This window comes from Petromyzon marinus, chromosome 53, assembly GCF_048934315.1.
Source record: "Petromyzon marinus isolate PM22_M1 ecotype Great Lakes invasive population chromosome 53, UKy_Petmar_22M1.pri1.0, whole genome shotgun sequence".
In the NCBI taxonomy this organism is placed as follows: domain Eukaryota; kingdom Metazoa; phylum Chordata; class Hyperoartia; order Petromyzontiformes; family Petromyzontidae; genus Petromyzon; species Petromyzon marinus.
In genome coordinates this window covers 6,186,063-6,213,472 of record NC_133719.1, presented here as the reverse complement: position 1 = coordinate 6,213,472, position 27,410 = coordinate 6,186,063, and the positions used below count along the sequence as shown (strand labels likewise).

General features: G+C 47.6%; 1 protein-coding gene across 1 annotated transcript; it reads left to right on the top strand.

Annotated features, from left to right (window-relative positions):
- The first annotated feature begins 901 nt into the window (after window positions 1-901).
- RTF1 (RTF1 homolog, Paf1/RNA polymerase II complex component) lies at window positions 902-27,410 on the top strand. The gene is made up of 18 exons (XM_032974425.2): window positions 902-1,212; window positions 4,982-5,149; window positions 6,492-6,636; window positions 7,253-7,475; window positions 9,283-9,397; window positions 10,115-10,226; window positions 11,292-11,442; window positions 11,912-12,089; window positions 13,150-13,232; window positions 13,836-13,923; window positions 14,483-14,590; window positions 15,706-15,783; window positions 17,008-17,129; window positions 17,553-17,610; window positions 18,217-18,294; window positions 19,664-19,759; window positions 21,160-21,298; window positions 25,552-27,410. Exons 1-18 carry the CDS (start codon window positions 1,105-1,107, stop codon window positions 25,656-25,658), a joined length of 2,157 nt encoding a protein of 718 aa, XP_032830316.2. The 5' UTR covers window positions 902-1,104; the 3' UTR covers window positions 25,659-27,410.

The window sequence follows — 27,410 nt, the reverse complement described above, 5'->3', positions numbered from 1 at the left end:
TCTCACTCACCCACTAAGTCACTCACTCACTAAGTCACTCACTCTCTCACTCACCCACTAAGTCACTCACTCACCCACTAAGTCACTCAGTCACCCACTCAGTCACTCACTCACTCAGAACACTGCAGGTCACACAACACATCTTTCTGCTGACCCGCCCAAACTGGATTGTTGACTCGCCCATAGTGAACGTGTGAAAAAGAGCTTCATAGCTCATCGGATTCCTCCAGTCCGAATAATGATTATGATTTATGCTTCTTCCCTTGCTCTGATCCGGTTAAGAATTCCCTCCCAGCATCTCTTTAATTCCCGAAGCTGTTATAATAACCTTGCTAAATTAAAGAAACGTACAAACTTCTATCTACGGCATTTAACCCGTTATTCGTGCTGCATTTTGCTGGCCGCTTGGATGTTTTTGGCCCTTGGATCTGCATTCCACAACTACGTAAAATGAAAGTACAATACAGGCATTTTCTACGACCCATTTCACTCGAATTTTCACTCTTGTACCGTGCCGGAATCAACGTTTCGCGCCGTGGCCCTTCTACGAATGTCAATGACGAACGGAATTGGGAGTTCGCGTGTTTTACGCCGGTCGATTTACCAAACGCGCACGTGACCGCGGGCCGTCCCTGCCCCCCCACCACCACCACCCCACCGCGCTTTCCGTAGACCAGGGCAGTATTGATATAGAATAGGAACGGTCACGTGACCAACGAGCCGCGTGCATTCGACTTAATTTCCTAGCGCGCATAGGGACCCGTCCCAACAACCCCCCCACCTCCCGCTTATTCACGCACGCGATTGGGCCCCACGCGCCCCTTCTCCCCCCCACCCACCTCCCCCTCCCCGGGGCCAATCGGGGCGCGCGCGCGCTTCGTCAATGCGGGCTGCGAATTCCAAACGGCAGTGACGCCATCAGGGAAGAACGGCAAAGCTTGGGCGCGAAGGGGCCGGGGAGAGAGGGCATCGGATCGCATCGCTCGGGCGTCTGACGCTTCATTTAATCTCCTCCTCCTCCTCCCCCCGTCGCCGCCGCTAATTAACCGCACGCCGATAGGAAGCCAGCGAGGTTAAACAGCAGCGGCGGCGGCGACGACGACGATGTCGACGAAAACAACCAACGGCGTAAAGATGGTGAAGAAGAGAAAAGGAAGGGTCGTGATCGACTCCGATAGCGACGACAGCCGCAGCGACGAGAGCATGGACGCGGTTAGTGATTGTCGGGCCCACCGCCGCCCGTCTTTGTCTCTCCCCGCTCCCCCCCCCCCCGTGTGTTTTTTTGTAACGCAAGCCTTAAGTGGTTGTTCGTGTCTCAAATGAGAAATGCTAGCCTACTGTTCGCAGCCCCACAGTCGGCGGCGGGTGGGAATCGCACGTTCCTGAACCCTAAACCCTAACCCCTAAACCCTAACCCCTAAACCCCCCCCCAAAGTGGGGCTGTACCAAAAAAAAACATGATTAGCTGGGGATGGATGATGTGCCGAGTCAACGCCCGCAACCCAGGGTTTGAACTCGCGTTTCTCGCCCTCGAGGATTAAAGCCAAAACCTCGTACAGCCTCCACGTAAACATGTGTTCGAAATTGTATTACTGTACCTGCGTTTCCACGCACGCCGTCTTGCACCACCCCCCCCTCCCCACAACAAGTTTGTATAACCTCGCACAATTCAATAAACTGGCATTATGGCTTGGCTAAACTGCAGGTACAACTTGTATCGTGCTGTGTTTGGCCGTGATCAACATGTGTAGTGCATTCAAATCTCTCGCGGCGAATTCGGGAGGCCATTCATCATCCAGCAGTGAGGTTTGACCATGGGCCTTACTAAACCACGACTATTAAACACGGCATCGAAGGTAGTACCAGCGTGGCTCACAGGGGCCCATATTCATCGTAAGTATAGATAGGTCCCGGGTCGGAACCCAAAGAAATGGGAGAGTGATGCAGTACAGTACTGTACAATGAAATGTGTGTGCACGCTCTCCTCCAGTGGAGTTGTGAACGTCTTCCAAGGGAATCATCTGAGAACCTCAAACAGAGAAACGCCACGTAAATAGTGCCCGATATCTTGACCCGCGTTTCAGAAGTGACAGCTTCACCCCTGTACCTTCTCGGCACTTTTTTATGGCAATCATTCTTTTGGCCTAAATGTGAACGTAAGTTTAACTTTTTGCACACCGTACGTAGACCACCGCGCTAGTCAGCATTTTTTTTTACAAAGTACACTGACTTGTTTTGCCATTTTGGGTCTCTTCAGCAGAGGCTTTGTAAACAAACACTGCCCTAGCCACACTGAGACCAGTGAGCAAATGCTTAACATATGAGGGAAACGCGTCCTAGAGGACAATCACAGTGAAGATGGAGCCGTAAAAGCAGCTCCTGTGTAGCAGCTGATCGGTGGATATTGCTGCGACTTGCAATGATGGCATGACCGTAAGGGATTGTGGCAGGTTGGTGAGCCCTTCATGCGGTAGCAGATAGAGCATGGGTGAGGATAATGATTACTCAGTATGTCGCGATATTCTGTGTTGCGAGTGGATTCAAGCAGTTTAATAATTTCAAAATATATTTGCTTCATTTAAGCTGTGCCTTTTCCACGAGTTCAGTTATTTAGCAATTCCTGTAAATGCATTGTAGAATACGCGAAACTTTTGCTTAGCAAGTGTAGACATTTTAACCTCGAGCCAGGAGATCGTAGTCATCATGAATCTCAAATGTATTCACTCTTGTGCACAATGTACAGTTGCGTTGTGTTCCTCAGCCGTCGGATGTGGGGGGGAGCGGGGTGTTGCAGCGGTGTTCGTGCTTGGATGTGCCCCGCTCGTGGTTTTGTTTAGTTATTTTTAGTTTCATATTCGCAACTTGGATCGCCGCGTCCATCGTCTGCAGACGTCATATCTCTGAGTTAATTCCTTCCGTCTTCTTGTGCAAACTGTGGGTCCGAATTTAAACGTCTTTCTGTTTTTGTGTTTGGAGTTGTAGACGATATTTACTTTTGAATTGTTATTTTAGTTCGAAGCCTGCTCGTATTGAATGACAATCTACCCATGCAACCTGAAGGTTCATCTACGAGTATAATTCTTCCTCAAGGTCTATCTCTTCAGCCCCTACGTAATGTGTACATATAACCATGGGCAATCGCCTAGTTATTCATGAGTGGATACGCTGTTTCAGAGTTTGGATGGAGCAAAAACGACAACAGCTGAAATAGTTACATCCCAACAGTCCCTCACCTGGTGTTTTTTTAGCTGTTCCCCCCCCCCCAAATTCTGTTCTTGCCTATGGCAATATGTTCAGGAGATAAATGGCAATGTTGAGGGACTGCTTGGCACGAGAGGGCTTCAGCAGAGAGTTCGTGGTAGCTTTGCGATTACTCCGTTGAAGGATCGCAGTCTACATTGGTTTACTATATGGTCTATAGTTTCGGTTTCATGGCCACAATCGCACAGTAGCTTGTCTTAAATTTTCCATATATACACACACACCTTATGAGCAAGCGGTGCCATGGCATGAGACGAAGAAGCCCTTCCGAACTTTTGCAGAGCAGTACGAGTCCCTTGTGTTAGAGAACAGCCCTGTAGAAGCGATATCATGTACTGCGATCACAGAGCCACCTCTATGATCCCTCTAAGTGACCTCTGATCCATGCAATAGGGGCTAGAACAGACACAGGCAAAGTACGGCCCCCGGGCCGTACACGGCCCGTTGGGCTTTTTAATCCGGCCCGCCGAACTTGTCCAAATATTATTATTAAATTAAATTTTACCTTTCTCCTGTAATGCCCCCATTTCCCCATTAGATGGCGCACTTTGACCGGGAGTGTGGTAATTGGTTTGGGCGCAGGCCTCGGATGTTACCGTGATGTTTGATCAGTCACGTTACGACATGTTTTTGTATTGTTCATGTTCGTGCAATTTGTTAAATTGCCTTGCAAATAAATCCTTTGCTACCTGTTAAAGGCCAAATCCTTTCATGTAATGAATTTTACATGTCATTTATATTAGTTTACACAAACACTCCATCCATCTGTTCCTGGCCCGGCCCCTCTGTCAAATTTTAGAACCCACTGTGGCCCACGAGTCAAAAAATTTGCCCATCCCTGGGCTAGAACGTTCCTACGTACCATGCTACGGAGAGTTATGTTTGTCACATGAAAGTAACATTTATGTTGAAAATTCTCAGAGCTGGAATTTAGCGACATACATGGCATAGTCAGGTGCAATGTAATGATTTTTTTCATGTGCAGCCATTGGCTATCAGGTGGAAGCCATCATCTCTACACTTGAAACCCCAATTTAATCATAGACGGCTACCTGGAATCGAACCCAGGTTTTTGGCAGTGGCAGCTCTGACCTCAGCCACCCAGTCACCTCTTATACTCACCTCGTTCTTAATTACTACCAGCTTTAGTTCTCCAATGTGTTTTCGGGTGTTCTGCATGTTGTTCAGCATGATGTCACACAACATGATGAACAACACATACTAGGAGCTGCTTCAGGTACAGAATTCAGTTCCTGAAGAAGTTCCCCTAGTACGTGGAGTGTCGTTTCATGACCTGGGACCATTCACTCAACTGCTGCGATCTTCTTTTGGAACTTAATTAAGTTCCCAGCACATGGAGAGTAACGTCGGACATTGTGCCGAACAACACTCCATACAACCTGAAAGTACATCCGAGAGGTATACAGCACAAAAGTGAGAGGCTACGTAGTAAGGAACTTTTTCTTTAAAAAAAAGAACGAATATACCCTTTGCTTAAGAGGTGTAGTTGATCTCGTTTGACTGATATACACGGTTTTGAATAACGCGGCGTGCCTGCTCAGTCATTGAGTCGCACCGCGTGCATGTGCAGAGGGCCCCCCCCCCTCCGTCCACGAGCCTTAAGGTGCACATAGCCTGACACGAGCGCCGTGGTGACGTTATCGCCACTTAGTGGCGAATGGCGATTGTTGTTGCCGCCGTCATTTTGCCTCCCACGCAGGAGTGGCTCTCGCTGGCCAAGCGCAAGCGCAGTGAGCCCGAGCAGCAGAGCAGCCCCTCGCCCGTGCCTCCGGCCGCCACGCCACAACCAGCGGCAGCGAGTGCGGCAGCGAGTGCGGCAAAACGGTCAGACTCCTCCGACTCGGAGACGTCCGACAGCGACTTGGAGGTGAGATCGCGACACACTCGCTCTGACGCTTCATTCATTGCTTTACACTTTAAATCTCGGTTTAATCATGGGCGGCTGCATCTGGATTCAAATCCAGGTTCTTGTTGGCACTGCTATATTGTTAATTGTGGAGTGATTTCATATTTGGGGTCAGATTTTCGTTCTGACGGTCTTTTTCTCAGCTTTTCAGATCGTATGTGCTCACATCGCTATTACCGACACTATGGGAAAACACCGGAATGATGTGTGCCGGTCATTTCTTCATAATGGGAATCTCCCCTTAATCTATCCATTCACAGGCCTTCTGTTAATATGGATTGTGGGGTTGGCCTTTAACCAGCCTACTTTGTTTTGGAAATAGCGTTGTGAATACAGTCACCCCAAAGCATTGAATAAAAAAGTGGTAATTCTAGGCCATTGGCAGTTTGGTTAAACTAGGAAATTAAGGAAGTTATCATCGAGTGCCCCTTCTCTTAAACTCTGATTAAATTAGATTATCACGTTTGGAAATGTTTTGGAACTGTAGCCAAAGGAAATCCTCTTGGCTCTATCCCATTGGAAAGATAGTTATATATACCACCATTCATTTTATATACACCACATTCTATATATTGAACTCTTTATTTAGTGATGCTGCTGCATTAGCAGTGGTGCTCAAGCACAAATAACAACACCAAAACCTCCACATTTGTCAATAACACTGCATAAAAAGGAACAAAAAAATATAAAGATATATTCTAGCTATGTTGCTACAAGTCGCCCCCCTCGCTATAAAATCTATTGCCACTTTTTTTGGTGAGATGGCAAGATAGGATTCTATTTGTTAAAATGTATGGAAAGTGCAGCATTTCAGGAACCACGTGAAAATCTTTCGTGCAACATGTACGCATCAAAATAATCAACGATTACTCCCACAAATAAATTTGTTCCTTTAAATGTATTTTGCAATTCTATCCCATTAATCATCTACAACATTCAAAACTTATTAAGAGTCAGTGTGAAGAATGTTGATGGCAAGATAAATAAAGCCTCATTCCCATATTTGCGGCTTGACGTAAAAAATATACGAGTGGTTATTTTACACACCCTGTCAGCTGCACGGCCTTCTCGGCATTGGTTTTCACGCAAGCCTAACTACTGATGAGACGGTGAATGTGTTAAACCAGTGCAGGGTTTCATTGTATTAAGCTATTGCCTCTTGCAGTGCATATTATTCACTGCATCGGTTCAACACGGGAAAACTGGGCCGATTCCCATAAAATCAATGCGTCGCTACATGCCTAATACATGCGAGAGGCGTCGTGATGGTCTTACGAGAGGTGTGTGCCTGCGTTCTCCACAGTGGACGGTCGGAGGCAACAACGCCAAGAAGAAGGGCAAGGGGAAGAGCGGCAAGAAGTCGAGTAAGAAGACGTCGGCCGTGGCCAAGACGGCGTCGGGGTCCTCCGAGGAGGAGAGCGCGGCGGAGGCGTCCGAGCCGGAGGAAGGTGCGGCACCAGCGTAGTACAGTCCCAACGCTTCGATCGCAGCAAGAGCTCCAACGGAGCAGAGCGGCAGGAGGGCTTTACCCGTGGAAAGGAGAAGCGTGCGCACGGAGGGAACGCCGGTGGTTTTCTCCACCGAAGTCGCTTAGCCTCGTGGGCTGTTGGGCCCTGACCGTTTCCCTCATCCATCGCTGCCTCTCTTGGCTGAGATAGCTCCCATCCTAATCCAACTGTTTGATGCTTGACATCGATTCGGATGCGAGGGAAATAAACGATACGTAGAGATGAGAAAGCTGTACGCAAGAGGTACCAACTATTAATCATACGTGCAGATGTTATTACATCCTGTTCCCAGTGCACAGACGTCACGTGTGTGTGTGTGTATGTTGAACCTTTTTTTGCGCAACGTACATAGGCAAACCGTGCGAATCGGAGGTGCGGAAACACGTCGCAGCGTAGTTACACGCGACCCCACCTCATGTGGCCCACCTGCGCGCACTAATTTTGTTACGTGGGCTCGCCAGGAAGTGCATTTGGAAGAACTGCCGCACTGAACCTTCTTCGTGGCCACAACGCCACCCCCCCCCCCCCCCCCCACCCAACCGCCCTCTGCCCCCAGGGGAGGTGTCTGACTCGGACAGCAGCAGCGACTCGGGCTCGGGTTCGGCGAGCTCGTCGTCGTCCTCCTCATCGTCGGAAGGGAAGGACCAGTTCCACGATGGCTACGACGACGACCTGATGGGCGACGCGGAGGACCGCGCGCGCCTCTCCAAGATGACGGAGAAGGAGCGTGAGCAGGAGCTTTACAACCGCATCGAGAAGCGCGAAGTTCTCAAGACGAGGTTCGCATGCAAAAGCTCCCCCCCAAGCACATTCAGTGGTGGCACACATAGCCTGACTGCCACAAGGCGTGAAATGGGCGACCCCACCCCCCCCCCCCCCAAACCCAATGTCTAATTTTGCCCCGCCCCCCCACACCTCGATTTAGAACAGTTGGCTGCGTACGGTGCGAAAGAAGTTAAACATACGTCATAGTCAGAATCCGATGAACTATAAAGCTTTTTCACAGATATCCAGTAGGGGCGGGTCAGAAGGTTACAACAACAAACAATACAAAAACACAATAGATACAAAAACACAATAGATACAAAAACACAATAGTTTCTGTATATACGTCGCCGGTGCCTTGTCTTCTCCGGCCCATAGGCCCGGGTGCAGCTACACCGCCTCCACACTATGCAACTATGCCACTACATCCATTGTACTCATAATGAAAGTTGTTTGTCATTCCTCATATGACTCGAGAACCAAAAGTCGTGCAGAGACGAGGAATGCAAAAACGATCAAAATTGGGAATTGTTGTTTGAAATAGCATGACCTCACATTTAATGGAGCGATTGGCTTGTGATTACTCGCTAGACTTAGCTATTTACGGACGGCTAATTGACTATATTTTACCTACTCGTTTTAGTAATCCTTCAGTTTGGGGTTTTGTTTTGTATCTGACAAGTTGGCACTGTTTAAATCACTCGACTCACAATTACAATGCTGTTATTTGCAAAGCAGCATTATTAGGGATTGACTCAGACCAACATCCTTTCAGGCCGAATAAAATTGTTACCACCATGGGACGTCAACATTGCTTTCTTCCAAAATAGATTTTTTTTTTGGGTTAGATCCCGTAAATATAAATGTGTCGTTAAACCCGCCACCACCCAACACAGCCAATTAGTAAGGTGTGTCACGTGAACAAAACATGCCAATTCTTTGCTAGTACAGCACACTGATGGAGAATTCTGGAAAATCATGCTGGATGTAGTTACCAGCTAAATGTCATGCTCAAATTGTGAATGTTGTGGATTTACTCTCCATCACACCGATGTGCGATGTGCTGTACTAATAACGAATTGGCATGTTTTGTTTTGTGACAAACTTTACTAATTGGCTGTGGCAGGTGATGACTGGTTTAACGACACTTATATTTACACGATCGAACCCAAAAACCTCTTATGGACAATATTGATCGCGAAAGCCTACATTTTAAATTGCTTTCTTTAGTGGAGAGACTGGCCCTCATCATGATAATATGGAATTTACACCACTGGCACCGCCCCAGGCTCATGTCAGCAGGGAGACATTGTAACATTGTTTCCTCTAATTTGCTTCATGTGTGACTGATGATGGGGTTTTTGTATGGAAAAGAAATACCAACTTTTAGCGATTCAGTTCTAAGTGATTTAGCTCTTCGATTGCTTTGTATGAGAGTTGGTGAATTGCAGATATAGCTACCCATTCATTCACCCACCGCCTTCAAATATTTATTGGGCATATTGAGAATTTATGCGTCCGTGATTTGGTTTTCATCGCGGCAGCCACGCGCAGGAGTGAGTTTGATTTTTCACTTGTGCATCAGGTATCTTCCATGGCTTGTGTGCAAATCCAGCCAAGCTTTGGCCACTGTTTCCATGGAAAATTAAAGATGGCCATTCGGGTGGTGTCGTTGATGATCAGCTTGTGTGTTGCTTGAAGCCCACGAGGCGGTCCCGGGCCCGTTTGCGACCCCGAAATTCGGATCAACGCGGCGTCTTTGCGCCATGTTTTCAAAAAATCCTTTTCGGATGCGCGACTCGTGAACGATTGACGCCGCAGATTCGAGATCGAGAAGAAACTGAAAGCGAGAAAGAAGAAGGAGAAACGAAAGAAACACGAGCATGACCGGGAGCACAGGGAGAAGCAGAGCAAGGTGCAGGAGACGCCCGTGAAGGTGAGACGGCGAAAAAATTATCTATCTTTTACGAGATTGTAAAAAAAAAAAAGTTTTGCTGGCTGGCGCGCGGTGGTGACATTACCGCGTACATCTGCACGACGATGTCACCTGCGTCCCACGGCATTGAGCCGGATTCGTGCGTCACACTGATCTCGCCCCTCCCAACCCCACCCCCCTACCCACCCCCCACCCCGGCTGTGGATCCTGCACAAATGTGCGGACAGTGCCAGGAATTTTTATTTTTGAACAAATGTTTTTATTGTGGTTTTTCAAATTTATTTTTGTCGGTGAGAATTGCCAAGAGACCAGAATAGTCGTCATTTGCAACATTGACCTGGTGCATTAGTCTACCAATATGGGAGGCAATGATTGTTGCTATCTAATTCCAATTGAAAAATAATTGCAGTGTAATTTTCGAGCGAAGAAAATTTGGACCGTGATGCCAGCACACGCGATGGTCTACTCTTTGCCAGTGAAGTCAGGGGGGCTTTATCGCACGATGTGAAGTAGACGGCGCTCACCATGTACGCTTATCGCAGCCGCAGTAGTAATCAGGGCGGCCGCTGTATTTGAACCGTGAACCTCTGCACCAAGCGGTGAACGCGCGACTACCGCCGGTGCCACGGGAGCCGGTGGCGAAACGGAACGAACGTGCGAACGCGTGCCCCGTGACTCACGGCGGCTGCGGGTTTGGCATCGGCGTTGCTTGGGCAGGTGATGTCGCACAGCAAGGAGCGGCGCTCAAAGCGGGACGAGAAACTCGACAAGAAGTCCCAGGCCATGGAGGAGCTCAAAGCCGAGCGGGAAAAGAAGAAGAACAAGACGGGTGGGTGACCACACACCTTCCTCCCCACCATCCCCCAACCCCTCCCCTCTCTGCCCCCATCTCACCACAACTCCACTGCCCGTGTGGACACTTTGGATCTTGCCAGGGCAACCCCTAAGCCAGACTCGATGCCTACCAGGCCAAAGCCTGCCAGTTGTTAGTAGATGCAGCCAGGCACAGCCGCCTGAGAGTGTGCGTTGCTCCGCGCCCCTTTGCAGTTTTAAAGGGTCAGTAATAATTTGCCTTCAGCAGTGGATTGACCATGGCTGACAGTGATCATGATGACTTGTGACTTTAAGCTGCACGTGAGGCATGGCATTTGTTCAAGAGTAGCATGATATCACTTTTTATGTCACTTCAATGCATTGTCTGAGCCCACACTCTTCAATTGGCATCGCTCACCACCCTTTCTTCCACCATTGCTCCGTTGTTGCATTCGTGACTTCTGACCTTCATGAATGAAACTACGGTATTTCACAATGCCCGACTACAGTTCATATTACAGACTTCGATCTGGTATAATAAATTACTCAAAACAATTGGATATCCCCAGCTGTACATCTTTCTGCACCATCCGGTGCTTAACTCAGAGTGGGAAGTGCGTGAGTTCAAGTACCAGTCAAGGGTCATGTTAACTGATGATTATCTCTTTGGGATGAGGGAGTCTTATCTGTTCTCTTATGTTTGGAGATTCTGCATACATTCACTTGTGTGAACTCATCGTCAGAAGGAACTTTTTTGTTATTTATATTCTCCACAATGACCCAATTGATTATAATTTAATGTCAAACCAGGACCTGAATCTTAAAGAGAGAGGGAGTCCTTCTGGATAACATCTGGCAGTTCACCAGCATTGATTCAAGCAAGCTTGACTTTGCTGATGAGACTCTGTGTGCCGAAAAAGGTCCAGTGTTTGCTTGTACTGAATCAATGCTGCTGAAATAATCCACTTCCAGAAGGCCTTGCATGTGAAGAGACGGATATATGAAGGTGACATTGTCTACTCATCTTTGCCTGATACCGAAGGACTGTTGTTCGTCATTGTTTTATTTTGACCAATTGCAGCGGAGCTTCTGGCACGGAAGCAGCGTCTAAACGCGAGCGACGTGTACTCTGACGACGACGAGGAGGAGGAGGAGGAAGAGGAGGATGACAAGGCGAGCGAGAAGAGCGACCAGAGCTCCTGCTCGTCGTCCTCCTCCGATGAGGAGGAAGAGTGAGTCATTGGGTTCCTTCTGCATGCGCGTGCCCTCCTTGAACGAGCGCCAACTCCTAACGACTCCACACGTCTTTGGTCTGCCCACGAATGGAATTCTGCAACCGCATATTTGAGGTTGTACGTTAACATCACTAAAAGCCTATTTATAAGAACCAATCAAAAGCTTCCCCTCCTTATTAAGGCGCCAGCCATGTATGCTGAAATCTATACCGTACAGCCAGCAGTAGATTGGTCACGGCTGATGACGATGGCAGTGATGGGAGCGTGACATTCTAATCCAAGACCCCCATTGGTGCTTGCTCGGTGTTCTGACACGGGTCTTGAAATGCCCCTCAGGCTACCCATCCACCTACAAGCCAGGGTCGTTAAGAGTCGTGGGAATGCCTTCATCCGGCAGTGGATAGATCATGGCTGATGATTATGACGATGATGACGACAGCGGTGACAACGATGATCCTTGCCGCAGGAAGGAGGAGTCGGCGCCCAAGACGACGCTGGTGTCATCCAAGGACGAGCTCAACCAGATCCGGCTGTCGCGGCACAAGATGGAGCGCTGGTGCCACATGCCGTTCTTTGAGCGCACGGCCATCGGCTGCTTCGTCCGCATTGGCATCGGCAACAACAACGCCAAGCCGGTGTACCGGGTGCGTCGCGCAGTCACTTGCCACCGCTCGCTCGCTCGCATCCATCGAGAGCAGTGGTTCTCAACCTTTTTTTGGCTACTGTGTTTACCCCTTGCCTGGCCCGACATGGTTCTGAGAAATAAATGTGTGAATAATGAACGTCAATATTTGAACCAAATGTCCGTTTTGTGAAGTATCCTAGCTAGCTAGTAACTGCAAGTGAATTAAAAAAATTTACGTCAATATTTTAAATAATTGTCCATTTTCTGAGGTGTCCCTAACAAGCTAGTAACTGCAAGTAAATACAAAATAAACGGATGCTCGGCATGCATTACGCAAATTGCTTATGATCAATGAGTTTTAAAAGGTCTTTTATAACCCATATGGATAAGAATTTCATCGTAGTTATTTCATATTGGCATATTCATACATTATTCACCAATGACTTTCACATATTCATGAATTATCTCACGCTTGTCCCCGGTTGAGAACCACTAATCTAGAGCTCATGCGGTTATGCAGCTCGGTCGATTATTCGACTTGGAATTGTAATCTAACACGCCGGTTTTTGCAGTCGCCATAATCCCAAGTGTCGTCTTGCGGGTTCGGCTGAGTGTTGAGAATTTCTTCTGTCAAGTGGGCACCTCTCATGTGGGTATCTTCCAACCCTTCAGGAGTTGAGGTGGAGATGCCAGCAGTCGTGAATGGCGAAAGCTTGAGAAAGGAAATATTCTAACATACGTCCTAACACAGAAAAACCATGCTTGTAAAAATTATAATCAACTCCTATTTTGGGGTCAATTACTTGGGCTCCTTTAAAAATAGTGGCCGCCCCCGCATCCTGCCTCCCAAAAACTGGAAACCCGTTCCAAGCCGCGCCCAGCGTGACGCGACTGACGGTGCCAATTACGTCACAATGCCTGACCAATCGCCTCCCGTCCAGCGACACACTCGGCAACACAGGCGGAACATTTACATTTTGTTATTTTGACCACATTATCAGCGGCATCTGTGCGATTTTCCCTTTCTGACCGAAGTGACATGGTCTCGTTTGCCTTGGGTGGGTGCCGGTTGCGAGCAGGTGGCGGAGGTGACGGGTATGATGGAGACGGGGAAGATCTACCAGCTGGGAACAACACGCACCAACAAGGGCCTCCGGTTACGGTGAGGCTGCTGTGTTTGTGTCTCGCACAGCGTTAGATTAAACGTCTCGCCCCCAAATAAACTCCAGGTTTTTGAGGTCTAGCGAGTTGATGGCCTCAGCCCGGTTACCCTGATGACTGCATCAATAAAGCGTCGTGTTTAAAAAAAAATGCCGCTTAATTCGAGACATTCCAGCTCAAAATAATTCAAACTTAGCTTTGATTGTCATGTGAAGGTTATTCTTTGCAGGACATGTAAAATGGAGGCCACCTGGCATGAGGTGCATTGAATTTAATATGCCTCCCGATCTCGTTAGATCTCGGAAGCTAAGCCGGGTTGAGCCTTGATAGTGCATGATGGGTGACCACCGTGTATAAAACATGCGTTGCCAGCGGAGGGGAGTGCAGAAAAATCCATTCCTGTACTGCGCCTCTGTGCCACCTCATCTACGCTCCGTATCATCACCAAATCGCACTGACCGGCTTGGTGGAGTACGGCCGACATGGGGAGGGCCCTCATCCAGCAGTGGTTGGACAATGAAGGACGCTGTACGTGTGTACACGTGTATCAGAGCACACCAATACCCAGAGGCCTTGCGTGCGCTGTGCCGGTTGTCTCCTCCAGCCACGGCAACCAGGAGCGCGTATTCCGGCTCGAGTTCGTCTCCAATCAGGACATCACCGACAACGAGTTCCAGAAGTGGAAGGAAGCGGTAAGGCGGAGGTGTCGGTGCTGTGTGCGCCACTCGGCTGTAGGAGACTCTTGATGCGAGGCCCTTCGCCGGCCGGTGCCCGTGCACGCGCACACACGTGTGTGTGTGTATGTATATTGATGGAGAGTTTAGGGAGCGGTAGTGCAGCGGTTAGCGCAGTTCGCTATGTTCCCGGCGACCCGAGTTAGATTCTCGCTCACGGCCAACACCAGTGACGATTATCTGATCCGGTCCTGGGCTTCCCCTAGGTCGAAACAGCCTCAAATGAGCACCTGGTGCGGTGTGTAAACATCGCACCAGGTACTCATTTGTGTAACTGGCTGCGGTGGGTGGTGGTGGGAAAACAACACATTTGTATTTACGCCATCTAACACAAAAAAAAAAAACCTTTATTATGGATAATATTGGTCGCGAAAGCCCACGTGTTAAACTAACCTGTGGATCGCAAGTCCAGTGCTTCCCATTATGCCATGGCAGCATTATCCCCCTCAAAGCAAAAGGCGTTGTCTAGTGCGAAGCGTATTTACGGGCGTAACGACTTTGCCCCGGTTTCACTCAGATGATGCTGGGAGGGCTTCAGCTGCCGACCCTGGACGAAATCAATAAGAAGCATCAGGACATCAAGGTCGCCCACGATTACAAGTTCAACGACCAGGACGTGGAACACGTGAGTGCATGGCCCTCGTGTCCACGTACCCCCCCCCCCTCTCCGTGCGCACAGCGGTGACTGCGAACCGCTTCCCTACACAGTGGCCCATTAGGAGCCCCAAATGCGTTTGGCAGACCGCACTTTTTAAACCTTACCCATTCCGATGACGTACGTTTACGTCATCAGTTTTTCTTCCGATTCCATTCCGGTGTACGATGACGTGCGTGTAAGGAAGTAAACAGTTTGGCGCCCCCTATCGTAGAGTGTGGTCGTGTCGCCACGGTTCTCTGCGGGTGAGTACAATGTCTTTAAAAAAGAGCGGCGCGATGCCTCTAAATTAAAATTAATGCCAACTGCTTGCTCGTTACGAGATTCGGCGTGTGAACGGGACCCACCCTGCAACTCGCAGACGTCTCGTCACGGGAAAGGGTTAACTTGCGCTAAACTTTGATGACGCTAGGACTTCGTGCGTTGGCTGTGCACGCTCAGAACCGCTGAAAGACAACAGGCGACTGGGCACGCTTGAAGTAGAAACGCAGCATTGACAATTCCCAGGGGAAAAAACTTTTCCTCGTACCTGATTAGTGTGGCTAAGATTATTGAAGTGAGGGAGGGGGCATGGGGACGTGTGGCGGGTGCTGCGTTGCCCGTCAGTGGAGCATTGTAGCGGCGAGTTTTGGTTTCTGGAATTACAGAGACATTGGTTGTCATGCAGGTGTTTCAACCACTAGGTTGGAACGCGCAGATATACAAGAAGACTATCCTGTGCTCGTATCCAATTGGGAGGACACTGATTTTCTTCGCATAGCATTACTGTGGACTTCACCAACCCGCACTGACCAGAGTGGTGAAGTATGGTCAAACAACCACCAAGACCGGCATGGCATGGAGAGGGCCTCGTCAGGCAGTGGGTTGACAAAACTGCTGTACGTGTACATTATCGTAGGGTTGCCATTGAGAGCATATTTATGGCATGTGTCATAAAAAAATATATATTTTCTTGCTCATCTTGTAAATTTAACCAGTTGCGCAGCCGGTTAAAAGTTTGCACGCTTTTAATACAGATTGTTGCAGTGACAGCATTGTGGTTTGCCAGTTGTGTTATGTTTTCCCACGTGTTTGATGCATCGCAGATCGTCCAAGAAAAGGATAAGTTCAGGAAAAACCCTGCCAACTACGCCATGAAGAAAACTGAGCTGATGAAGGAGAAGGTATTCACGTCATTTGTTATCATCACGGCCGGTCACCCGGGAAAGACTCGGCAAGTCTCGTTTTTATGATGAATCCTGCCAAGTTTTCGTATCATGGGGGGTGACGATTGCTTCGTGTGTACAAATTCAGTAATTGCCGAGTTATTTTTTTCAAATTTGGAAAATGTTGACCATGGTGCTGGCACACTATATATTTTAGTTTTTCATCATCGTAAGTTGCTGAGTACAGGGCCTAAGGCCCAAATTACCAAGTGGCCCAAAAGCAAACAGCATTACTGGAAGTAGAAGGGATAAGGGTTCATCCTTTTCTTGAATTTAATATATATAGTTTACAATATGCAGTAAAACCTTGGATTGCGAGCAACTTGGTTTGCGAGTGTTTTGCAAGCCGAGCAAAAAATTTAAATAAATATTTATTTAATTAACGAGCGAGGTCTTGTAATACGAGCAGTACGTATACGCTTTGTCTGCCGAGCATCACGTGATCACAACTGATATACGAGTGCTTTGATATACGAGTGCTTTGGATTACAAACACGTTTCCGGAACGAATTATGCTCGCAATCCAAGGTTTTACTGTACACTGTTTTCTAATCTTGATTTTGAAGCTTTCTGATACCTATTTGTTTACCAAATGACACTTTCTCGAGTCTCAATACTTTATTTCAGGGGGGGGGGGGGAGGTCATCGTTTGAGATGTCTGGCCAATTCCCAATTAGATTTTTTTAAAATTTATGACTAAATCTCAATCCCCAACACATCGGACAGTAATCTGAACCTACTTCCTCGCTGCCTGCTATTCGATGTTCCGTAGCCTGGAAAGTTGCGCGCGATGATTTATACACGATGCACATAAACCTTCTCCACAATGCCTGCATTTCAGCGTGCAACAGAGAACTGTTGAGGTTGCAGCAGTTAACGGTTTGGTGATCAGTTTGGTAACGTGACAGTTAAAACGGTTTTGTTAATGGGGCCAGAGAACTTTGGAAAATTGCGTGACAGCTGACACTTTTCTGATTGTTGTGGCGGTTCACGATTATTTTGAATGGGGTGACCGTCAATGATATGTTGCAAGGGGGCAAATAATTTGGTTGTGACCGTTACTGATCTGGTGAATGGCGTGTGACGATCTTGGGGGGGACTGTTGTGTCGGTAAATGGTTCGGTAAAGTGGACGGCGGTCCTTGATTTGGTGACTGGCGTGCGGTGCGCTTTGACGACTTAGGCGATGGCGGAGGAGGGTGGAAATGAGGACCGCGCTCGCGAGATCCAGGACAAGATGAACGAACTGGAGGAGCGAGCGGAGGCCCTCGATCGCATTCGCACAAAGAACATCTCCGCCATCAGGTCCGCTCACTCGCTCAGTCACTCGCTCGCTCACTCCTGCTCGGTCGAGCACCCACTCACTCGGTCATTCTCTCACTCGCCGACTCACCTGCCACTCACCCGCTCGCTCACCCGCTCAGTCACTCGCTCACTCACTTGCTCAGTCACTCGCTTGCTCTCTAGCTCACTCGCTCGCTCTCTAGCTCACCCGCTTGCTCACTCGGTCTACTCGCTCACTCACTGTCTCACTCATCCGCTCACTCACCCGCTCACTCTTTCTCGCTCACTCATTTGTTCACTCGCTCATTCTCTCATTCACTTGTTCACTCATTCGCTCACTCGGCTATCCACCATATTATACACGTACCACATGTTAAGACCTTTCGGTACACACGTGAAATTTGTTTTAACAAAATGTTGTAACCAATGCATGATTGTCTGCAGCTACATCAACCAAAGGAATCGAGAGTGGAACATTGTGGAGTCGGAAAAAGCCATGCAGGTATGGCGATAGGCATGTAATGACGCGTTGATGAATATAATGTATTTAATTTGCTATGCATTGTGTGTAATTTGTTCACGTGACACCTGCAACCACTGGAGCTTCTACATCTACCGCAGTGTGCCTTTGAGGTGGTGCAGTGGTCAGAGCACTGAGTTGGTGCTATTGAGGTCGTGGGTTCCAATTTGGGTAGCCACCGGTGATTAAACTGCGTCCTCAACTGCAGTGATTTGGTTGTCTCTCCTTGGGTCACCGATGACTGCACACAAAAAAAAACCCTAATTATTTTGAAAAATATGAATGGTATTCTGTAACGTGTAAATACTTCGCAATGTTAAAATATAAATACGTCATCAAGAAAACATTTCTCAAAAGGTACCATATGCAATTAAAGTGTCTCATCTCGGCGGGGGGCATTGATAGAGATTCGTTCTGAGAGGGCGATTGCTCGCACGGTTACGCAGATACCCTGAACATCTGGGCCGATAAACTCGGGCAGCGAAATCTTTTGGAGCTGTTTTGTAAGCCCACGTCGAGACGGCAACATAGCTACTGTGTTTTTTTTTCCTTCCCCGCAATAATGATGGCATGCGTCGAATTCAACAGGCAGAGGTTGTAAACATGAAGAACCAGAAAATGGACCCGTTCACTCGGAGGCAGTGCAAGCCCACCATGGTGTCCAACGTAAGCACTGCAACAAGCTGAGAACAACACAGCGAGAGGGCCAGGCAGTGAGCAAATGACGTTGGGACAAACGCCCGGGGCTTTGGTGGTGCGTAGCAGCCCTCCGCTCATGATTCATTGACTCAGCGCCGCCTCGTCGCTCATTTTACCAAAAGAGGCCGATGGACGGCCCTCTCCGGATGAGTCTCGGACGATGTGCCGTGAGTTTTTCGGCACGATGTCCCGACGTTTCGCTCCACACCGCCGGGAGCTTCTTGGGCGTAGGAGAAGCTCCCAGAACGTGGAGCGGAACGTCAGACGGCGTGCCCTATGACGCACGGCACAACGCGAGAGCACATCGGAGAGCCGTGCAGCGCAACCCCGAAAATACAGCCAGGAGGTGATCGAAGGCGTATGAACAGGCAATGACTAAAGTGATTAAATTAATTAATCTATGTTATCGTTATGCACTGTTGGTCATCCTTTAAATGCAATACTCTTGCCCCATCGGTCTTCTAGAGTTTTAATCCCCACTTGAGAGACACAATCTTGCTTCTTGAGTCATTGTCCACGCATTTTTCATTCACTGGAAAAGTTTAAATCACTGGGAGGCCACGTCTAGTGAGTGGATTTTTCCCTCCATTTTTGTTTCCATTCTCTCATAATTTATATCCAGATTTGTTCAGATTATTATTCAGTTATTTTAAATATTTTTGTGAATAAGCAATCAAGAAGATCCAAACGCCTGTGGGATGGTGTACAACATAGAAACTACCCATTACATTAGTGCTTGAAAAAAAGTAATTAACGGCTGGGTGATTATATAACATCATTTTATGACAGCATATAACCATTGGTTAATTGGCCAATAACACTTTCATATATGGAGGACGTGTCAGTATGCAGTATGTTGAACTTCTTTCACACCGTACATAAACCACCATCCTAATCGGCACAGTAGTTGATACCAAATCGGCAGAAAAATTGGACCGAGTGGAACCATGTAGAGGCAGACTGCATAGCTCCAGTGACTTCATAATATCGGAAGGAAGGCCATTCCAGACGGCCGCAGAAGTGCATCTGAAAGCGCGTGATGCAGTGACCATCTTTGTTCGATGGCGAGCCAAAAGCCACTGCTAGGATGACCGGAGTTCGTAGGCTCATATTGAGTGAAGTGCAGTTGCTTAACTTTTAAACAATACATTAGCACGTGAAGTACATCAAAGCAGGAAAATAACACGATAAATGTGTGGAAAAAAAATACAGAAAACTGGTATACCGCGACATTCATCACGTAAACACACGTTGCGTCGAACGGTATTGTCAAAAATAATACCGCGCTCACCGTAGTGCACCGCGCTGCCCTGTTGACACGACGCTCTGCCCACAGGCACGCGATCCGGCCGTGCAGGCCGCGATCCGGGCTCAGCTCAACGCCAAGTACGGACAGCTGGAGTCAGACAATCCGATCGAGATTGGGCGAGCGGTGAGTCGATGCGTGCTCTCTCTCCTTTAGCAGGACGTGCGCGCGGGGCCTCTTGCAACAGGGATCGGTGGCAGTGCACACTAAAATATGGTCCCCTATTACTGGTAGGAACGAAGTTGTAAACTGAGTGTACCAGCCTGCAATAGATTAATGTGTCCGTCCGTGCGTCCCCTTTCAACACTTTAACGAAGTGAAATCTCGTGCTGTTGGGTGTAAAATCACCAATAGACAGCGCGGAGACTTGATATGTCTTATTGCACCCAACATTTGGAAGTAACAATGTCATAAAATTGCGCAAAATTCCAATGTTCTTACCAGCCCACCCTGCAGGGACCTGTCATTAAATCGCTTGTAACCCGATCCCATTTTCTGCGCTCCGCGGTTTTTGCCAGATCCCCATTTCTCTTCCCTCTCGTCTTTTGCTTTCCTTTCCTATGCTTTGCACTCGGGTCGTTGTTTCGTTGTCGTAACTTTATGACCCTCCTCTACTGGACTTTAATAAACATTCAGATTTTCCCCTCTTGCTGTCGCCCTTTCTACCCTTCTCTACCCTTCTCTACCCTTCTCTACCCTTCTCTACCCTCCTGCACACTCCTCCTCTCTGCTTAGCTCTCCAACGTCTCTTCCATTCCCCTATAATTATAACAGCGGGGCATTTGCAACGAAATAATATGTCGCTGGCGGCTGTGCTGCTCGCCTGCGATACAGCACTGTGGGAGGCCAGGGGTCTGTGGCGCACACAAATTCGTGAAGCTCTCTTAGCCGTGGGCATCCAAGTCCGGCTTGCTAGGGTATGATGACAGGAGAGAAGGTGGATCGATTTCCAACCGTTCCATCCGTGCGGTGATTTGAGTATTTTCCCGCTCGCACTCGTGGCTTTTCTCTGGGTACTTCGGTTTCCTCGCACAATTCGTTCCATGTGCTGGGAGCAATAATTATTGAGGAAGCTTTCAGCATGTTGAACAAAACGTCGGACATCGTGCCGAACGACACCCGGGAGCAAACCAAAAATTCATCGTAGAGCTCCTCTTGTAAAATATTAATTGCTCATAATATTTTTTTTGGTTAGACCAAGGAATGATCTGACCTCATTTAATGTCCTTCAAAACCTTCCTTCATCCTACACAGCCAATCAAATTAATTTGTCCCTGAAACAAGCGTTTTAAGGTGCTAAATATTATCGTTTCAGATAGCCGGGAAGTTAAAGAACGATTCTCACATCAAATTTTAGCAATTGGATCCACATTTTCATTTGGTTTGGCTGTGTTGGGTGGTGGAGGATGTTACGGCATTAAGCGTGGCTAGATCTTTACTAAACCTCACCCAAAAATCAAGAGTGGATTGCCCGGCGGAAAAACTACGCTCTAAGATACGTGAAGTTAATTGTGTTTCTCTTTCAGTTACTCCTACAACGGGAGGCTGGGTCGGGGGGCGGAGGCAAGGATGCCTCGGGTACCAAGGCTCATGGAGATGAATCTGACGACCTCTTCAGGGCCCATGACTTTGACATCAAGATTGACCTCCAAGTCCCAATGACAGGTCAGCCACCAGCGGGAGTGAAGGCGCTCCGTTGAATTGACGGGAGGTGCCACCTACACTCACCATGCTCCCACCACTACGTTCCCACCACGCTCCCTCCATGTCCCACGACCGCGCTCCCACCACGCTCCCACCACGCTCCCACCACTATCCCACCATCATATTCCCACCACGCTCCCACCGTGCTCGCTCCGCGCTCCCACCACGCTCTCACCATGTTCCCACCGCGCTCCCACCGTGTCCTGATGCACTTAAGCACAGCGTTCTTCATTGCAAGGTCCGTGGACCACTGACGGCCCCTAGTGGCCTTTCGTGCAGCCCCCGACGACTTTTCGTGCACCCCCTGACGTGCGGCGCTCACATTGGTGATGTCTTATCAGCGAAAGTGCCCCCCCCACCTCTCTGAAAATTAGTGGAGAACGCTGAAATTGGCAAGCTTCATCCATCTTTGGGTGCGTTCCAGGGGAACTCACGCGTGGCTGTCATTCACCGCGAGAGGGCGCTCTGGGAGCGGGCATGAATCCCACCTTTAATTTTACAACATCTGATTGAGATGGCAGAAGAGAGATAGAAATTGAGTCAGGTAAGATAAATATAGACGAACAAAAAAGATGAGAGATGAAAGAGAATGATAGGTTTGTTTATGATAATTAGCTTGTTATGTTAATTAGGACTTGAATTTGAGCTCATATTTATTGATTCGTTAATCAGGGGCCCCTTAAGCTGCCCACAGCCCTGAGCTTTTGCTTGATTTGCTTGTGTGCCTAGCGCTGCCGATGCTATTGGACTGAACTATATTGGTTAAGTTTAGGGTCCTCGCGAATGAAGCTTCAGGTTTTGTCTTTCTTAGGTTGCATCTTCAAAACACCATGCAGACAAAAGCCATACTTCATCGTGCAAACAGACTCGAAATAACACCGGAACAATTCCGTTTTCGATGGACCTTGTTTTATTATTGTACGTATGTTGCACTTCTTTCGCACCATACGTAGCCAACTGTGCTTATCGGAGGTGCGGAGGAAGGACGACTAAATACAAAAATCAGTTCTAAAGAAATTAGTTTTCAACCCAGGTTGATTTAAAAGTGCATAGCTCCCAATGGCTTCCTCGTATCGGAAGGAAGAGCGTTCCAGACGGCTGCAGAAGCGCATCTGAAAGCGCCGCGCGATGCGGGGGACCGTCTTTGTTGACCGGCTAGACAAAAGTCACTGCGAGGATGACCGGAGTTTGCGTGTGATGTTTTATGCTCCATGACGAGATCAGCAAGGCATTGTGGTTTATTTGTGGCAAACACTCTGTGTGCAATGAGTGCGACCGATCATTGTCCACTCATTCATATCATTCTTTACACAAAGAACATTCGAGACCTCTGATGTAGTTTTTAATTTATCGCAAGGGAGACCTGGGGGGAGGTGAGACCAATATCTAGCAGGACGACTGCGCGATGCAAAAACATTACAATTAGCATGTAAAAATACTGCAGTAGAGGGAGCTTCAGAGACCTCCTCTAGAAGTTATTTGGCCGCCTCCACGCTGGCCAAACGTCTTGGAAGAGGGTACTTTAGCCTGTTAAAAGTAAAATAAATAAAAAATAAAACTTCACTTCAAAGAACAGTGCTTTGACAAAATATTTTTCTTCAAATGTTTGGCAGCACATAAAATGAAAGCCTCAAATCGGATTCATTTGCATGCATTTGATTCATGGTGGCTCCCCTGCTTTATGTTTATGCGAGCTGCGTGTCTGGCGTTTTTGTCGGCACCCACAGCTGCGACCGCCTTGTATGGAACTGTTTGAACTACCCTGGCATGAGGTGACTCAAAGGGCACTTCGTGACCTGTGTCAGAACTCTGAGCCAGCACTGTTTTAGGGGTGCTTGGTTCGAATATCAGGCACCCATTGTCATTATCAGCCACGATCAATTCATTGCAAGATGAAGCCCTTCCCCAAACTCGTCGGCATCTCTCGTGGTCTCGTGATCTGACAGTGCACCTAGCAGTTGCGCACATGCTGATTTCATTCCTCCATCTCTCCACGGCGGATGTCCGCAGTGGGAGGCGCTACTCCCAATCGTTTGTCTTGAGCATCGGCCACTATCGCTTCGAGCGACGTGTTGGGGATTTCTTGCCAGCCTGGTTAACAGTGAAAAGACAAATACAAAATTACTCGATGATTAAACTATTTTTTTTTTACCAGGTAAGGCCCACTGAGCTATATAGCTCTTTTTCAGAAGCGATCTGGCCACAATTGATAGCTCAACCAATGAAGTGGGCTCATCACGTGGAAATTGATTGCAGCCAAATGCTCTAAAATCGTGATTTTTATTCTAAATGTGGAGGGAAAAATCGAAGGTCCTGGAGAAAAATCCACACAACCACGGGAAGAACATGCAAACTCCAAAGATACAGGCAGCAGGGTTGGAATTGAACCTACGACCTCCTGTGTACCAGGCGAGAGGCAGTCAACGTCTCGCTAATTAATTCGTAGAGTCGGTCATAGGCGGAGAGAAGAGGAAGGTCTTTGGGGTGGTCTCGGTAGCAGAAACACTCCCAAAAAGACACGTCGTTAGTTTTGTGGCATTTCACGGTAGTTCCCACGCGACTTTGAGCGGTATTTCAGGGAAGTTCCTTGAGAAAGGATGCCCCTCTTATCCTCATGCCCTCGACTCTGATGGCACAGTTTTCGGTAGTGGTGGGGGGGGGGGTGTAACGGAGGGCAACAATCCCTGGCATCGCATCCTTTTCAAAGTTTCGTTTGGCGATGTCACTGAACGCGCCGTCGTGTGCGGGGGGGGGGGTTGCACGTGTGTCTCGACTGCACAGCTGCAGAAGCGTTTTTTCCTCTCCCAACATCTGCTTGACCTACTTTTCTAAGCGGCACGTTTCCTGGCATCGGGCACGCTACGGGGGAACTTGTTGCCAGCGAGCATACGGATTCCGTTGTTGGAGGCTGGAGTCGGTCTAATTTATTCGTCGGGAGGTTTTATTTTCTTTCGTTTCTTTTTCTCATCACACTTGAGCTTCGCATTTCTTTGCAAACAAATGCCGTCTTGAAGCATTGAAGAGACATCCCCGCCCGGTTCTCTTGTCGGATGCCCTGTTATGCACACAGTTCTCATTTTTACCAATGCACCTACATTTTCCACATGAAGCAGCCCAGTGTAGCTGTAGAGATGCCAAGAGAATCTGGAAATAAGTAATATTTTAAAAAAGCTTTTTAAAAAACACGCTTTAATGAGATGTACCGTACCAGTAATAAAATAACTCCAGGAAGTGGCCCCGAAGCGTGCCATAACGTAAGGGACCATGGTTATTTACAGCCAACATCAGTTTACCGTAGACAGTTATACCCAAGCCGAAACATAACATATGCAAAAATAATGTTTAAAAGTGTTTTTTTTATATATATAATATAGTATTGTCATAAGTATGACATAAGTATACTAAGTTTGCTGTCGATACCACATTGGGAAGTGGGTAAAATTTAAGTTGCAAGATTTGGGGATACAACAACAGACAGAGTGAATTAATAAAAAGCGTGTAATAAACAGCACACCTTTTTGGAGGCCGTGTCCTTGCAGGTTGATGGCATGCCACTCGCCCGTAAAAATTATAAACAAAAAATGGCTTTCATCTCATGGCATAACCTTTCTACTGTCTATTGCCAAAAAAATTGTCAGTTAAAAATAGATCTTGGGTTCCAATCCAAGCATCTACCTGTGATTAAACTGGCTTCTGAAGTGTAGTGAGTTGATGGTCTTAGTTCAGTCACCCAACAAAAAAACCCATAAAATTTAATTTTGGTTCTGCATTTAATTGGGCTAAATTTCACCTCTGATAACTAAAATATAATTTTGACTGTCAATAAACTAACATTACTTACGTGTGCGGTACGGATGGTGAATAATTGCCCAGAGGTCGTTCTTAAAAAATCTCAGAGTTAGCTCTGTGATATCTGCTTCCGCACGAAGGGTCGCAACGCTTTGCGAGATTTCCAAGTGGATTCTCCGTCTCATGACGTGACCGCACCTCCGATTAGCACGGTTGGCTACGTACGGTGCGAAAGAAGTCCAACATAAATGCAGACACTGAAAGCACAATCGGGATGAAATTGTCTAGAAATTATGAAACCCACCCCCAGCTAATCTAACAACAAGTTTTTATTTCCTGCAGCATGCTCCTTTCTTGAAGCTCCGTCTCCCTTTTCCCCCCGTGCAGTCACTGACGGCCTCTCCCATCTTCCCCTCACTGTGCAGAGTCCAAGTCGAACAGCGGCGTTTCCAAGCCACCTCCCGTAAAAGACGGGGGCCCTCGCCGTTCCCTAAACCTGGAAGACTACAAGAAGCGAAGGGGCCTCATTTAGCCCCCCCACCCCCCCACCCCCCCCCCCCCCCCACATGCACGCACGCACGGACGCGCCCCACACGTTGAGCCAACGACGTCGAAGAGAAGATCATAATGGTAATGACAGTGATAAAACAATATTCAAAGTCGGTGTCTACCTACTCAAGATAAGCAATGGGGGTGAGGGAGGGCAGCCCTCAACTTCGCTGGTGACTGGTCCAGTGGGATGGGCAAACGCCACGTTGCCTTGGCAGGGCACATCGAAATTATGTACACTGTTCAACTTGCCATGAAATGGGACACTTATGATCTCCGTAGGGACGATGGGGTGAGTTACAAAGGCTCACTGCCCAGTTTTTGAAGTGATGACCTTCCCGTTACGAGTTTTTGCTCGAACCACTGTGCCACCCGGCTGGATGGTGATCATCATAACGATGATAATTAATAATGAACTGTACCTTATTCTCCAAATGTCAAACCCCCTGTATTTTTGACAAACGCCCTGCCTAATGTGTATGGTGGATACACTTGTTCATATTATAAAGCCTGTAACATTCTCTTACTTTAAAGTGTGTTTATTTTTTTTGGATTGTTCTATTTTGTAGAGAATTCAAATTTTTACGTCAATATAGCACCCCCATGGTTTAACTTCATTTGTTTAATTGTATTTCTTGTACACAAGGAGTTTAAAACAAAATCTAAGCCTGCAATAACGGCTCGGAATTTTTTTATATGATTCACAAACCCCGTGCAGTTTTATACTTAAGCTAAGAAGTATGAACGTCATCTACAGAGGTTTTGTTCTATAATTTGTGTGTGTGTGTGTGCGCGCGTGTTTTTTCCCGTGTAAAGTCCCCCTTGACTAGTAAGCTTGTATTATGTGATTGCTGTAACACTCTTGATTGATTCTCTATCTTGTTATAGTTTTGTGTCTGTGTCTTTACAATGAGAGGGCGAGTGTGCTTTTTTTGCGGAATGGGCATGTGTATAGGGAAAGCCCGCTCATTCGCACAGCACGGGTGAGGGGGGGGGAAAGAAATATTCGGTAAAGATGGGAAAATTATGATGGCTCTCTTGTCTTCTATAAGCCACGTACATAAAACTTTCTCTTTTTTTTTTAGAAATAAATATCAATAAACTGCAATGCAATGACAGTGCTTCAATTGTGATTTCACTGCATAGCGCAGTGGCTTAGGGTTGTCATTTATTACGACAGTATTAAAGACAATCTATGCCCCTCCCCCGAGTTTCCTGGCTGGCTGCTGGCTGACCTCTCCACCCCCAACGATAACTCTGTTCATGGCTGCTGTGAGCCAGTACCACCGATACTAACTGGCTACGCGGGAACCGTGTAAAAAAAAATACACATTGAACTAACTTTATTCGGTGGAAAAAGTGCGTAAGACAATACCGACACCGGAGTGGCGAGTGTAACGAGTACAGAAGACTGACAGTTCGTATGTAGAACTTATTTCACAGCGTAACCGTCATTTAAAATGCCGCTCGAACTTTTCAACGTGCGCTCCTTTTAATGTCATTCTGAGATGCCCTGCAACACCGCAGTGCGCGCCTCAAGATTTGGCAATGTCAACACCAGAAGCGGTGGCCTATGCAGAATATTGGGAAAAGACCCCCGTGTAGGTTAACCAGGAGACGCGACGAAGAATAATGTAATTCTTTCGCCCGGAATGTTCTTTAAATCCTTGCGAGTGTAAAAAACAAAACATAAATTGTCTTGCCATTTTATTTTGTCAATAAAATATGAATTGGT